Source organism: Lutra lutra, chromosome 12 (assembly GCF_902655055.1).
Source record: "Lutra lutra chromosome 12, mLutLut1.2, whole genome shotgun sequence".
NCBI classification, from domain to species: Eukaryota; Metazoa; Chordata; class Mammalia; order Carnivora; family Mustelidae; genus Lutra; species Lutra lutra.
In genome coordinates this window covers 85,690,099-85,704,553 of record NC_062289.1, presented here as the reverse complement: position 1 = coordinate 85,704,553, position 14,455 = coordinate 85,690,099, and the positions used below count along the sequence as shown (strand labels likewise).

Sequence of the window (14,455 nt, the reverse complement as noted above, 5' to 3'; positions counted from 1 at the left end):
GCTTACTAAAACCACCACCTGTACATTGGATTGGTCTGCCTCTTCAGTCTGTCCTTACCCTCTGTACAGGGGCCAGTTTGCAAACTAACACATGAAGTGCTTTCTAGCAATAGGTAAAAAACTGCACTTTTAGGATGTTCCAGGCTTGTGAGTTTTAAGCATTTTACATGTAGTTCATTTTATCCTCAGGAATCTATGAGGTAAGTAGTATTTCCATTTTCGGGAAATAGAGGCACAGAGAGGTTAATTAAGTTGCCCAGAATTACACTGCTAGGAAATGTTGGAGCTGGGATTCAAACCCAGAGTCCACTTTCATAGTTTTTACACAAGAAAAATTGGAGACAGAGTAATACATAAATTCCTTCTAGAGCACGCCTCTTTATGCATTGTTAAATGCAGAACAAACCAGTTGGGTACATTTATTCACTTATCAAATACTTATTGACGCTTACTATGTACGTCACTATTACAGGTGCAGGGGATGCAATAGTGTACCAAACAGACAAAAACCCAGCCTTTTTGACATTCACATGAACGGGAAAACAAATAGCAAAACAAGCTAAATAATAAAAGAATCATAAGGAAGGAAGAGGGAAATAAGGATGACACAGGGGACTGGAGTGGGTTGAATTTAAAATATTGTGATCCAGGGAATGCTTCACTGAAAAGATGAACTCAGAAAAAAACCAAGGCTTCTGGAACCCAAGATCTAGCCCCACTTCGCGCGCACACTTTACGCATGCGCAGCACTCACAGCCCCCTATCCTCGGGCGCCCTCTAGTGTCCCTTCGACCGCGCACAGCCGCAGCAGCCTGCGGCGGGACAGCAAGACCGGAAGTGCAGCGTCCTCCCCTCACCCTCCCCTTCCGGCTAACTTCCGCTTACCCCGCCCGGGCCGCCGAACCGGAAGCGCCGAGCTCGAACCCCATCCTCCTCGTCTAGCTTGAAACCCGGGCGCCTTCAAGATGCCGGTAGGGGAAACAGTTCGCGGTGTGGGAAGATGGCGAGAGCTTGGGGGGAGAGCGGCGAGAAATCGTGCATGAGCTGAGAGAAGCGGGCCGAGGAGGGCAAAGAAAAAGCGGGGCTTGAGTGGGGAAGAAGCGACAAAAGGGGGCCGGTCGCTGTAGGAATGAGTTGGCGGGGGGAGGTGTAGGGCAGGGGGGACGGGGCCGCAGCAGAGTGGGCCAGAGACCCTGAATGTGCAGAGGAGGCTGTCTCGGCCCCTCTCGCCCCCTTCGCTCCAGTGCCGACCCCTTCTCTTGCTCTTTCTGTACTCCCCGACTCCGGCGGGATCCCTAAAGATTCAGTAAAGCCGAGAAGCGAAGGGCTGTGCTTTTTATTTTTCATTTCTCAAGTCTAGGTAGGGTCCGACTTCTTTTTCTCCCTCTGGCAGGCCCACTTCCTCTTCAGCCCTAGGGGGCGGGTCCCTCCCGCTGCTTTTCACTGTCATACCCCACTTCCCGGACTCCTTTGTCGCCCCGGCAGTGGTGGCTACCCTTAGCTGCCGGGTGTAGGGCCGTCAGAGCAGACGCAGGGTCCGCTCCTGGTTTCCAGGTGTTTCTGTTTTCGTGTGCCTCAGGGTAGGAGTAAAATTGGTGGTGGTCTGGTTGTCCTTCATTTCTGACAGCCAGTCTGGTGGCTGTCGTTATCGCCATCATGGTCTCCATTTTGCAGATGAGGAAAAGAGGTTCAATAACGTGATTACTCACACACAAAAAACATTACTGAGCGCCTGCTGCATGCCAAGTACTGTTACAGCAATGAATAAGGCCAACACATCCCTATACTCAAGGAGCTTACCTTCTAACCGGGAGACAAACATGTAAATGTAAATAAAGAAAGAGGTTTGTTGGGGCGCCTGGGTGGCTCAGTGGGTTAAGCCGCTGCCTTCGGCTCAGGTCATGATCTCAGGGTCCTGGGATCGAGCCCCGCATCGGGCTCTCTGCTCAGCAGGGAGCCTGCTTCCTCCTCTCTCTCTGCCTGTTTGTGATCTCTCTCTGTCAAATAAATGAATAAAATCTTTAAAAAAAAAAAAAAGAAAGAAAGAGGTTTGTTTGTTTGTTTTTTAAGATTTATTTATTTATTTGTCAGAGAGAGAGAGAGCACAAGCAAGCAGAGTGGCAGGCAGAGGTGGAGAGAGAAGGAGGCTCCCCGCTGAGCAAGGAGCATGATGCCGGACTCCCTCCATCCCAGGACCCTGGGATCATGACCTGAGCTGAAATCAAGAGTCTGAACCACCCAGGCTCCCAGAAGATAGTTTCAGATAGTGGCAAATGCGATGGAGGAAATAGATGGATATCAAGACAGCTGGCGAAGGGGCAGGCGGAGGCTGCTTTAGATGAAGCATTCCTGTGACCAAAAGGACCAAGCCCTAGATAGAGATGCTTACTTGATGAATCCTGTCGGTACCGTTCAGTTCCTGCTGTCTGCCAGACAGGCCCTGAGCTGTATACACACTGCATGTGAATTATCCCATTTAATCCTCACAGTGACCCTGTGAAGTAGATACTTATTGTTCCCATTTTGCAGAGGAGGAAGTTGAGGCTCAGGGAAGTATAGTAACTTACCCAAGGTTTCAGTAACTCGTGGTAAGTAAAGCCAGATTTTAAGCTAGATTTTAAAAAAGTTCTGGACTCATTCCTGGACTTCCCTGTGATTTCTTGTTTAATACCTGCCTCTTCCATTAGCTTGAAGGTTCTTCAAGGGCAGTGATCATACTGGTCTTGCATACCATTCTATCACCATGCCTTGCACAGAGAAGGTGCTTGCTAATTGTTTGGTGGGTGAATGAGTATGTGAATATATATATGTATATGAATATATGAAAGAAGCACAGATATGCTTCATGTGTTACTAAAAGCCAGACATCTTATAAAAAGCAGAACTAGGAATCCACATACAAATTGCTCTCATAAATGTGATTTCCCCTGCCCCTTTAACTCACACCTACCCACTAAGAGCAATAGATACCTCTTCATTTTATAAAATTGGAAACAGGCTAAGAGAAGAAAAGTGATGTCTTGGTCAAACACAGCCAGGAAGTGGCAAAACTGAAAATCTAGTGCTTGGGTTCTGGCGTAACAATAGCTTGGGGGGGGCGGTATACCCCTGATGAATATGGTGTCTGCTTATTTTTGTAGCATAAATAACTCCCACCAGTTACCAATGTGATGTCACTGAACATGAAATTGGAAGATGCACAGTAGCACACCCCTACATAGTATTTTTGGCACAAAGATACAAAAGTGATAAGTAACCTTAAGATCATAAATGATATGAAGTAATTTTTTAAAATAGGAGATAATGGGGGGCGCCTGGGTGGCTCAGTGGTTAAAGCCTCTGCCTTCAGCTCAGGTCATGATCTCAGGGTCCTGGGATCGAGTCCCACATCGGGCTCTCTGCTCAGCAGGGAGCCTGCCTCCTCCTCCTGTCTCTCTCTGCCTGCCTCTCTGCCCACTTGTGATCTGTCAAAAAAAAAAAAAAAAAAAATTGCCTTAGCTTTGGTACATCATTTAAAAATAAAATCTTTAAAAAAAGGGGGGGGGGCGCCTGGGTGGCTCAGTGGGTTAAGTCGCTGCCTTCGGCTCAGGTCATGATCTCAGGGTCCTGGGATCGAGCCCCACGTCGGGCTCTCTGCTCAGCGGGGAGCCTGCTTCCTCCTCTCTCTCTGCCTGCCTCTCTGCCCGCTTGTGATCTCTCTGTCAAATAAATAAAAATAAAATCTTTAAAAAAAAAATAAATAAAAATAAAATGAGATAATGGATTTTGGGTATTTATTACCATGTTTTTAATATAATCTACTTAGTTGCAAGTTTATATAATTTAATTTTTAGTAATGGTTGCATTTAACAACCAGCTTGCCTCAAAATTTGTCAAAATTCCTCAAAATTTGGGGCACCTGCCAGGCTCAGGTGGAAGAACATGCAACTCTTGATCTCAGGGCTATTGAGTTTGAGCCCCGCGTGGGGTGTAGAGGTTACTTAAATAAATAAAAATATTCTAAAAATTGCTCAAGGGCACCTGGGTGGCTCAATTGGCTAAGTGACTGCCTTCAGCTTCTGGTCATGATCCTGGAGTCCTGGGATCGAGTCCCGCTTTGGGCTCCCTCTTCAGCAGAGAGTCTGCTTTTCCCTCTTGCCCTCTTCCCTCTCATGCTCTCACACTCAAATAAATAAAATCTTTAAAAAAAAAAATTGTTCTAGAGGTGCCTGGGTGGCTCAGTCAGTTAGGCGTCTGCCTTCAGCTCCAGTCATGATCTCAGGGTCCTGGGCTTGAGCCCCACATTGGGCTCCCTGCTTGGTAAGGAGCCTACTTCTCCCTCTCCCCCTGCTGCTCCCCACTGCTTGTAATCTCTCACTCTTGCTCTCAAATAAATAAAATCTTTAAAAATAAATAAATAAAAATTTAAAAATTACTCAAAATTTACCATTTAATTTTCATGAGCCAGTAAGAGCCAGCTCCAGCATATCGCTGCTATCATCCTTTTTTCCTCCTCTCCTAGTTAATCTTGGGTGGGTTCCTCATATTTCCTTTGGAGAAATGTTACTTGTCTGCCCCACTAACATTTGTTCTCTTTGTCTCCGTATTCTTACTTGGCTCGCCATTACAGGCTTACCACTCATCTCTCATGGATCCGGACACCAAACTCATTGGAAACATGGCACTGTTGCCTATCAGAAGTCAGTTCAAAGGACCCGCCCCTAGAGAGAGTAAGTTAAAACTTCTTTCCATTATTTTCAGATTTTCTTTTCTTTTTTTTTTTTTTTTAAGATTTTATTTATTTATTTGAGAGAGAGACAGAGAGAGCATGAGCGAGAAGGTCAGAGGGAGAAGCAGACTCCCCATGGAGCTGGGAGCCCGATGCGGGACTCGATCCCGGGACTCTGGGATCATGACCTGAGCCGAAGGCAGTCGTCCAACCAGCTGAGCCACCCAGGCGTCCCTATTTTCAGATTTTCGTAGGAAACATCCAACAACTCTCTGACATTATCAAATCAGGCAAATTCTTAGCTCAGTCCTCTGTCTCCGACTGCTCTTGTATTTTCTGTTTGCTTGGTAGATACACATTCTAGACTTTTCAAGAGCATGAGTATATGTTGTATCTAGCAAGAAAGTATATTATTGCTCCTGAGATCTCCTGGGTATTTTGTTGAGAGGGAAGAGGAGATGTGCTTAATTCTCAACACTGTTCTATCATCACTCTCAGTTCTTACAAAGTGCTTAATGCTGCTACTTCTGTAGAGCACCATGTCCCCATCCTTATTCTGTCATAAAGCTGGAGGGGAAAAAAAAAATTTTAACACCTTCCCCCATCTATACCTACTTCCTTTATTCATTTTTCAGGATCTTCATTTTCACAGTACCTCGATCTTAAATCTTAAGTGTCCTATATAACATTACACATTCTTTCTCTTGCTTTTTTCAATTTTATATCTTTGCTTTCTTTTTTGGTACTTTCTCTTTTCTCGAACCATTTCTGACGCTTTAGAAAGCCCCGTTCTTTTTAGATTCTTCTGACACATTCTTAAATGTTCTGCCAACAGTGTAATTTGTATTATATTAGACATGGTTTCCCTGCACCCAGGAAAGCATCTGCACTGAGTTCCATTCAAGGTTTTCAGGACCATGGTTTTCATTGCCAATTTTGTATTGACCCCATCTTCATTCCTCTGCCAGACTATTTGACTTTTTAGTTTTGTTCTCAACATCAGTCGAAAGCTCAGTAAACTAAATAAATCTGGTGCGTCACCACGGTTCTTACTTGATTCTGAAGTGAAGGAAAAGGAACAGATGGGGAAAAAAAAAAAGACCAAAAAGAAAAATAATAATCGAAAAGAATTATAGTGCAAAGAAAGAATAAAAAATCAATATTGGTCCGGATTCCTTGAGAAGAACTCTTTTAGATCTGTACAGAATACCGTGTAGCATATCAGAAGGTGCAACTGACCAAGGATGGGGTAGATCTAATTACCACCTCTGCAACAATTCATGGGCCCTTGAAGGAGAACAGGACCCCAGGAAACCAGATCTTAATGGTTTCTGTAGACAGGGAATGAATCCCTAGGGCGTGGGATTAGAACAGAACTGCAATCATGAAGGAGTACAAGCCTGTGCTGTGAGCTGAATAACTGTTAACATTAATTCATTTACATTCATCAGACACCTTTTTAACACCTTTGTGTGCCAAGCACCCTTCTAGGTTCCAAATCTTGTAGCCCACCCCCCACCCTCACATGGTTACGTTTAGAAGAACCAGCTGGTTTTGTACACACTGAGTCCTCTGAGGAAGTGTCCTTTTTCAGATAAGAAAATTGCAAGAACAGGAGTCTAGAGTTAGAATTCTGTTGAAATTCTTTAGCAGGGGAACGAGCAGGGTTAAAGACAGCTGAATCAGAATACTAAACCTCCAGGATTACTTTGTGTTTCTGCTGTATGAGAGGGTTAGCAGTCATGGACTAGAAATATAAATAACTCTCTGGAGGGGGAAAAAAAAAACCTGTCTCTGCCTTGCTGCAACCGCCTGCCGGATATCAAGACCCTGGGATTTTGACCTTTTTAAAATAAGAAAAGGAAAACACAAAACTGCCCAAGAAATTGTATAATGAGATCTGTCTCTGTCGCAACAGTATTTCTGGCTTTTCTCAGTCTCTAGCCACCTAGAACAGCTTGTACAAGTATATTTTAAGTCACAGTTTTCATAAAAAGAAAGACGTATGTGTGAACCCGGTGTGTTCCTAAATGACAATTGAGACTTTTTTTCCCCTGAAACTGCAGTATGTTAATTCATATAAAATTACATTGAATACTTCTTATTTTTAAATAACAGTTTATCAAAGTTAGTCTGTCTCACTCTATTTTTATAAATGCATTGAGAGATGTCTGGAATGATGTTCACCAAATGTTAATAGTAGTTATTTCTAGGTAGTGAGATTTAGGGTGACAATAAAATATTTTTCTGTACTGATTAATTTGTTTCTAATGAGTATACTTTTTATAAAAACAGTAAAGCTACCAGAATAAACCATGGGCTTATTTTTTCTAGAAATTGTTTCTAAAGACCTTATGTTTCAATGGCTTTGTTTTATTTCACTCAACTCCAAGACTTGTGAACATTGAGCTGGGGTTTTTTCTCTACAGCTTTGTCAAGTGTTATTTTTACGCTTAGCTAATGTTCTCTGCCTTCTTCCCCTTACGTCCTGTTTAGCAAAAGATACAGATATTGTGGATGAAGCCATCTATTACTTCAAGGCCAATGTCTTCTTCAAAAACTATGAGATTAAGGTAAAATACAGAGCTTTTAATATTTAATTTAGTTTTCTGATGGGGATAATAACCTCCCTGGCAATCAGGGTTGTTCTGAGGAGTAAATAAAATTAAGTGAGTTTGTATGACCTTAAAAACCCAGAATAGAGGGGCGCCTGGGTGGCTCAGTGGGTTAAGCCGCTGCCTTCGGCTCAGGTCATGATCCCAGGTCCTGGGTTCGAGCCCCACATCGGGCTTTCTGCTCAGCAGGGAGCCTGCTTCCTCCTCTCTCTCTGCCTGCCTCTCTGCCTACTTGTGATTTCTCTCTGTCAAATAAATAAATAATAAAAATCTTTTAAAAAAAAAAAAAAAAACCAGAATAGGGGGGAAAAACACACACACACACACACCCAGAATAGCACTTAATATTAGACTCTGTATCAGTATTAGTTTCTCATTTTTCTTCCACAGTCTATACCATGGGTCAGCAAACTATAACCTGAGGGCCAAATCTGGCCCACCGTCTCTTTTTCTAAATAAAGTTTTATTGGAACACAGCCACATTCATTTTTTAATATATTATCTACGGCTGCTTTCACGCCACAGCAGCTGGATTGAATAGTTGTGACAAAGACTATTGTGTCCACAAAACCTAAAATATTTAATGTCTGTTCTTCCCTAGAGGAAGTTTGCCAACCCATGATCTAGATGTTTTTATTCATTCAACATTAACGAAGCACCTACTGTGTGGCAGTCCAGAACTAAAAAATTCCACATTGTAGCTGTTATTTTTATATACTTTTGTGTCCTGGACCTGAGATGGAGAAATAAAGAAAAGTTCAGTGATCCTGACCCTTCCCTCAACTACCCTTTCTTCCTTTCTGCTCTTCTTTCAAGGAATGAGGTCAAAAGGAAGTTTAGAAGCAGGGTGGCAGAAAAGGAGAGGGGGAAATGGAAAAAAAAGAACTTTTCTGAGTTCTTCCTATGAGCAAGTTACAGGAATGTCAACAACTTTTCTTTTTTTTTTTTTTTTTTTTTAAAGATTCCATTTATTTATTTGACAGAGAGAGATCACAAGTAGACAGAGAGGCAGGCAGAGAGAGAGAGAGAGAGGGAAGCAGGCTCCCTGCTGAGCAGAGAGCCCGATGCGGGACTCGATCCCAGGACCCTGAGATCATGACCCGAGCCGAAGGCAGCAGCTTAACCCACTGAGCCACCCAGGCGCCCATTGATAATATTTTAGAATATGGAACTTCAACCTCTGCTTGCCAAACTTTGACCTTTTGGAATCAAACAGGGTGTGAAATCTTTTTTGTAGGCTTTCGGGCTACAAGTTGTAGTCTAAACATCCTATGATATTCACAGTGGTTTTTTGTATTTATTGCTTGGTCTAAGTGTGATGTTTGTAGTAGGTGTAAATAAATGTAATTCCACCACATATCATTATCTCCTGAATGTCCTATGCTCTTAAAAATAGGGGCAGGTATAGTTTGGGTTCTTTTTTAACTGTAAAATCTGACCCGAAGTATGTGCCACTTTTGCTCAACACCTAGTCTTCACATTTTCATTTTGGTTAGATCTAGAGGTGGGCTCTTGGAGCTCTTCAGGAACAAGATACACAGGAAGTATCTGCTTCCTCCTCTAGAGTCAGGAATGCTTTTATTCACGACAGAGATCCCAAAGTGAAAGGGTTTTAAAAATTAGCCAGCCATATGGTGCACCTCAGGCTTTCCAGGCAGTGTTAAACTCTCCTTCCTCCCTGAGGGAGGGGCTGTCGGCACAGCTCCCTGCCACCCAGAGGCAGGGCAGCTCCACAGCTCCTGCAGTTTGCAGGAGGTGGCTCCCTCCCCCGGAGCAGACAGAAAGGTGGCTTGGGAAGACTGCCTTTGGTGAATGGGAGCTGTTGACGCTATAGAAACTACACTTGCACAGTTTTCGGTTGATCCTCAAAAGACAAAGCCCAAATTCATTTTTTGCACGTGATAGGTAACGTTTTGATCAGGACTCTTTTTTAACTTTTGTTCCTCTCCATTCCCTGCAGAATGAAGCTGATAGAACCTTGATATATATAACTCTCTACATTTCCGAGTGTCTAAAGAAACTGCAAAAGGTAATTAAACTTGGATGATTGTCTACCAGAAAAACACAGTACTAATACATGTTCACCCTCCTAGCTATCTGGACTCGTTGAGAGTTTAAGGGCAAGTAGATCATACTTCCTCCCCCTTAGAGCATGGACATAAGAGGAAAATCTGAATGTGGGTTCTAAACTTGTAGTTTAGTTGACTAATTAGAACATAAGGGGCTGGTGTTTTAAGGCTTTGCATGTATCTTCCCAAGAAAGAAATCTTTCTCAACCCCAATTTAAGAACTCTGAGCCTAGGATATAATTCAAGGATTCATGAGCTTGAGTAGGAAAAAGATTATGTCTTTCTTTTCACTAAACTTGTAACTGAGATTTAGCATTTAATTATTAATGTAGGCAACAACCCACAGTAGAATCAGCTATACCTACTTTTCTCCAGTAGAAGTCACTGCATTTTCCTTTTTTTTTAAATTTAATTTTATTTTTTTATTTGACAGAGAGCAAGCACAAGTAGGGGGAGTGGGAGAGGGAGAAGTAGGCTCCCTGCCCCTACAGCATTTTCATATTACATTTAGAGTTGAGGATATTTTGAAATTTCATTTTCACTCATTTCAGATATTAGTTATTAGGCCCATGGCCTGGATCTTGTCATTTAGTGCATTAATAAAGAAGCACATGTATGAGTGTGTCATAAATTTGGCTTTTTAATATTGTAATTATTGTGTTTGACTATAATTGATTTCTTTTGTAATTTTGTTTCTTTTCATTCATTTAAAACATTATTCTGGGGGCATCTGGGTGGCTCAGTCAGTTAAACATCTGCCTTTGGCTCAGGTCATGATCCCAGGGTCCTGGGATCAAGTCCTGCATCAGGCTCGTTACTCGTCAGGAACCCTGCTTCTCCCTCTGCCAGCTGCTCCCCCTGCTTGTGCTTGCTCTCTCTCTCTGACAAATAAATGAATAAAATCTTTTAAATAAATAAATAATAAATAAATAAAACATTATTCTGAGGAGTCCACAGGCTTCCCTGGATTTCAGAAGGGCACCCAAATACAGTAGTAATCTCAGATATATCTACTTAGACTTAAAAAATTACAAATTGGACGTTACTATCTTTTTCTCTCTAAAGTATGTATATGTGTATAATTTTTTTTTTTAGTGCAATTCCAAAAGCCAAGGTGAAAAGGAAATGTATACGCTGGGAATCACTAATTTTCCCATTCCTGGAGAGCCTGGTTTTCCACTTAATGCGATTTATGCCAAACCGGCAAACAAACAGGAAGACGGTAAGAACAGGGTTTCTACCTCCCTCTCTATGGCACAAGATTCCCTTCATTTGATTTTTTAGCCGCCCCCCAGCCCCGCCACTGTCCTTTTCTTGATTGATGTATAGGTCAAGAGCGGACTCCTTAGCACGGATATGATTGTATGAGTCACTCTCACAAAAGATTCTTGGCAACAAGTGTAACCCATAGAGAATCTTTTGAACCAAAATAGTTATAAAGCCATTGGGACTGTCATTTCTATTTCTTAATCCTGTTTGAATGTGTAGAAATGTATTGCCAGCGTCATTGTGCAGACCAGTGACCAGCCCAGGAGGGAGGCATTCTCAGGATGTTCTTTATTGTTCTGCTCGCTCCTTATTGTAGAGGTGATGAGGGCCTACTTACAGCAGTTGAGACAAGAGACTGGACTGAGACTTTGTGAGAAAGTTTTTGACCCTCAGAATGATAAACCTAGCAAGGTAAGACCCTCGCTTTTATCTATTTAGTTGATAAATAATCTTTTATCATGTAGCTACTATTAAACAAACTGAGGCTTTCCATGGCCAGAATACTTTGAGTTTCTGCATTGCAGTGTTAACTCTGAGTATGTGCTTAGTACATGGTAGAGATTCAGTGAGTCACACTGCGTAATGAATCGCATATAATAAACATTTTTGGTTGTATGTTCTTACGTTAAGGCATTGTAAATCCATAGGGCAGATTTTTTGTGTGAGATATCTTGAACATATTAACATTTTTTTGTCCTCATAATTTTGACTGACTTGTGAGTCAGAAAGACATGTGTTTTTACATGTGTTTTCAAGACGTTTATAACATAAGGGATGATAGGCCAAGATTAAATGTTGTTATTACATAAATTTCTATTCTGACCTTACCTTGAACTTGCACTGTGATTTGACCACCACTGTTCATTCTGTTTTATCCCCTCCTGTTAGTGGTGGACTTGCTTTGTGAAGAGACAGTTCATGAACAAGAGTCTTTCAGGACCTGGACAGTGAAAAGAGCCTGGGCAGACACTTTCCACAGTCATGAGCAGCATTTTACAGCAAGATGTACACAGTTCTTTGCCTTTATTTGATAAAATTTTATACAGAAGAGAGAAGACAGCCAAGTGAAGAGAAGTTTCTTCACTCGAAGAGCTCTTTATCAAGAATTTGGGTGGGGGAGGGAAGAATGGGTTGTTGAAGGGTGATTTGAACTTTCTGTAGTATTAAGCTGGTGCTTAATAAAAATTAAGTAAGAATAAAGAAATTTCTAACATTCCATGTCAAAAAACTTTATTGCTCATCTTTGACATTCACTTAAAATTTTTTTGAGATACTATTCACCCTTTTAAAGTGTACAATTCAGAGGTGCCTTTGTGGCTCAGTCAGTTAAGTGTCTGACTCTTGATCTCAACTCAAGTCTTGATCTCAGCATCATGAGTTCAAGCCCCACATTGGGCTCCATGCTGGGAGTGGAGCCTACTTCAATACATATATACATACGTATATACATACAATTCAGTGGCAGCCACCCCTCCCCCATTCTTTACCTCTTCCCCTGACTACCACCCCCCCCCACTCCTTCAACCCCCAGTGACCACTGATCTACTTTCTGTCTCTATGGATTTGCCTCTTCTAGACATTTCACATAATAGGGTCATATAACATGTGGTCTTTGTGTCTCATTTCTTTCACTTAAAATGATGTTTTCAAGGTTCATCCATGTTACTACACTAATAGTTCTCCATTCCTTTCCTTCTTTCTTTTTCTTTATTGTGGTAAAACATACATAACATTACCATTTTAACCATTTTTTTTAAAGATTTTATCTATTTGACAGACAGAGATCACAAGTAGGCAGAGAAGAAGGCAGAGAGAGGAGGAAGCAGGCTCCCTGCTGAGCAGAGAGCCCGATACAGGTCTCTATCCCAGGACTCTGGGATCATGACCTGAGCTGAAGGCAGAGGCTTTAACCCACTGAGCCACCCAGGCGCCCCCATTTTAACCATTTTTAAGTGTGTAGTTCACTGGCATTAATTACATTTACAGTGCTGTGCAACCTACACCACTATGCATTTCTAAAACTTTCTCAGTACCCCAAACAGAAACACTAAACATTAAACAGTTTAGGTGACTGTAACCCCCAACTCCTGGTAATTACTCTACTTTCAACCTCTGAATTTGCCTACTATGGTGCCTCATACAAGTGGAATCCAACATTTGTCCTTCCATATCTGGCTTTTTTTAACGTAGCATAATGTCTTCAAGATTCATCTATGTTTCAGCATGTATCAATACGTCATTCCTTTTTGTTGCTGAATAATATTCCAGTATACACACTGGATAGGCAATGGAATATTATATATATTATATAATATATATAATTACATATCCCATTTTGTTTATCCTTTCATCAGTTTATGGACATCTGGATGGTTTCCAAATTTGGGCTGTTATGAATAACGTTGCAGGACATCCCTGTAATTTTTGTGTGGACATATGTTTCCATTTCTCTTGGTTCTATAACTACCAGTGGAATCGTTGAATCATATGGTAACATTGTGTTTAACTTTTTTTTTTCCAAAAATTTGTTAGAGAGAGGACAACCACAGAGAGGGGCAGAGGGAGAGGGAGAAGTTGGCTCCCGGTTGAGCAGGGACCCTGATGCGGCCCTCAGTCCCAGGACCCTGAGATCATGACCTGAGCCAAAAGCAGACGCTTAACCGCCTAAGCTACCCAGGCGCCCATGTAACTTTATGAAGAACTGGCAAACTTTTTCCACAGTGGCTTCACCATTTTACATTTCTAACAGCAAGCAATAAGGATTCTTTCTCCATGTCCTCACCAACAGTTGTTACTTTATAGCTATCTGAGTTGTCACAAAGCAATTATCTCATTGTGGTTTCAATTTGTACTTTCCTACTGTTGTTGAGCATCTTTTCATGTGGCTATTGGCCATTTATGTATCTTCCTCAGGAAAATGTTTATACAAATTTGCCTCTTTTTTACTTGAATTATTTATTTTTTGTCGAGTTGTAGGAGTTCTTTATATGTATTCTGGATACTAGGCCCTTATCAGATATATGATTTGCAGAAATTTCCCCCCATTTCTGTAGGGTTTTTTCATTTTCTTATGTCCTCTGAAGCACAGAGGTTTTTGTTTTGTTTTGTCTTAAAGATTTTATTTGAGAGAGAGCACGAGCAGGGCAGAGGGACAGGGACAAGCCATCTCTGCTGAGCAGGGAGCCTGACCCAGGACTCAATCCTTGGACCCCGGGATCATGACCTCGGCCAAAGCCAGACGCTTTCCCAACTGAGCCACTCAGGTGCCCCAATGTTTTGTTTTTAAAGACCTTATTTCTTTATTTGATAGAGAGAGCACGGGGAGGGGAGGGGCAGCGAAAGGGAAATGGAGAAGCAGACTCCATGCTGAGTAGGGAACTGGACTCGGGGCAAATCCCAGGACCCCAAATCATGATCAGAGCTGAAGGCAGATGCTCAACTGACTGAGCCACCCAGGTCCCCCAGCAAAGAGGTTTTTAATTTTGGTGAACTATAATTTGTCTGTTTCTTCTTTGGTCATTTGTGCTTTTGGAGTTCTGTCTAAAAAACCATCATGTATCAAAAACATCAATGGACACCTGTTTCCTACCTTTAGCTCTTACATTTAGGTTTTTGATCCATTTTAAGTTATCTTTTATAGATGATGTGAGGTAGAGGTCCAGCTCTATTCTTTTGGACACACAGCTATCCATCTTCTGTAGCACCATTTGTTGAAAAGACTCTCCTTTCTCTTTTGAATTGAATTGGCTCCCTTGTCAAAAACCAGGTGACCATAAACTTTCTAGGCTCTATTG

The 14,455-nt window shown here is 41.9% G+C and overlaps 1 protein-coding gene across 1 annotated transcript; it reads left to right on the top strand.

Moving 5' to 3' along the window:
• Positions 1–814: 814 nt before the first annotated feature.
• On the top strand, positions 815–11,879 carry ARPC3 (actin related protein 2/3 complex subunit 3). Its single transcript, XM_047697544.1, has 7 exons — positions 815–971; positions 4,610–4,709; positions 7,205–7,281; positions 9,284–9,352; positions 10,488–10,614; positions 10,978–11,072; positions 11,550–11,879. Exons 1-7 carry the CDS (start codon positions 966–968, stop codon positions 11,610–11,612), a joined length of 537 nt encoding a protein of 178 aa, XP_047553500.1. The 5' UTR covers positions 815–965; the 3' UTR covers positions 11,613–11,879.
• Positions 11,880–14,455: the final 2,576 nt, after the last annotated feature.

Bases quoted from the DNA above. Each gene is read 5' to 3' on its own strand.
- ARPC3 (XM_047697544.1), top strand. The intron at 7,282-9,283 runs GTAAAATACAGA...CATTCCCTGCAG, and splicing joins TCAAAAACTATGAGATTAAG to AATGAAGCTGATAGAACCTT. The intron at 11,073-11,549 runs GTAAGACCCTCG...CCCTCCTGTTAG, and splicing joins AGAATGATAAACCTAGCAAG to TGGTGGACTTGCTTTGTGAA.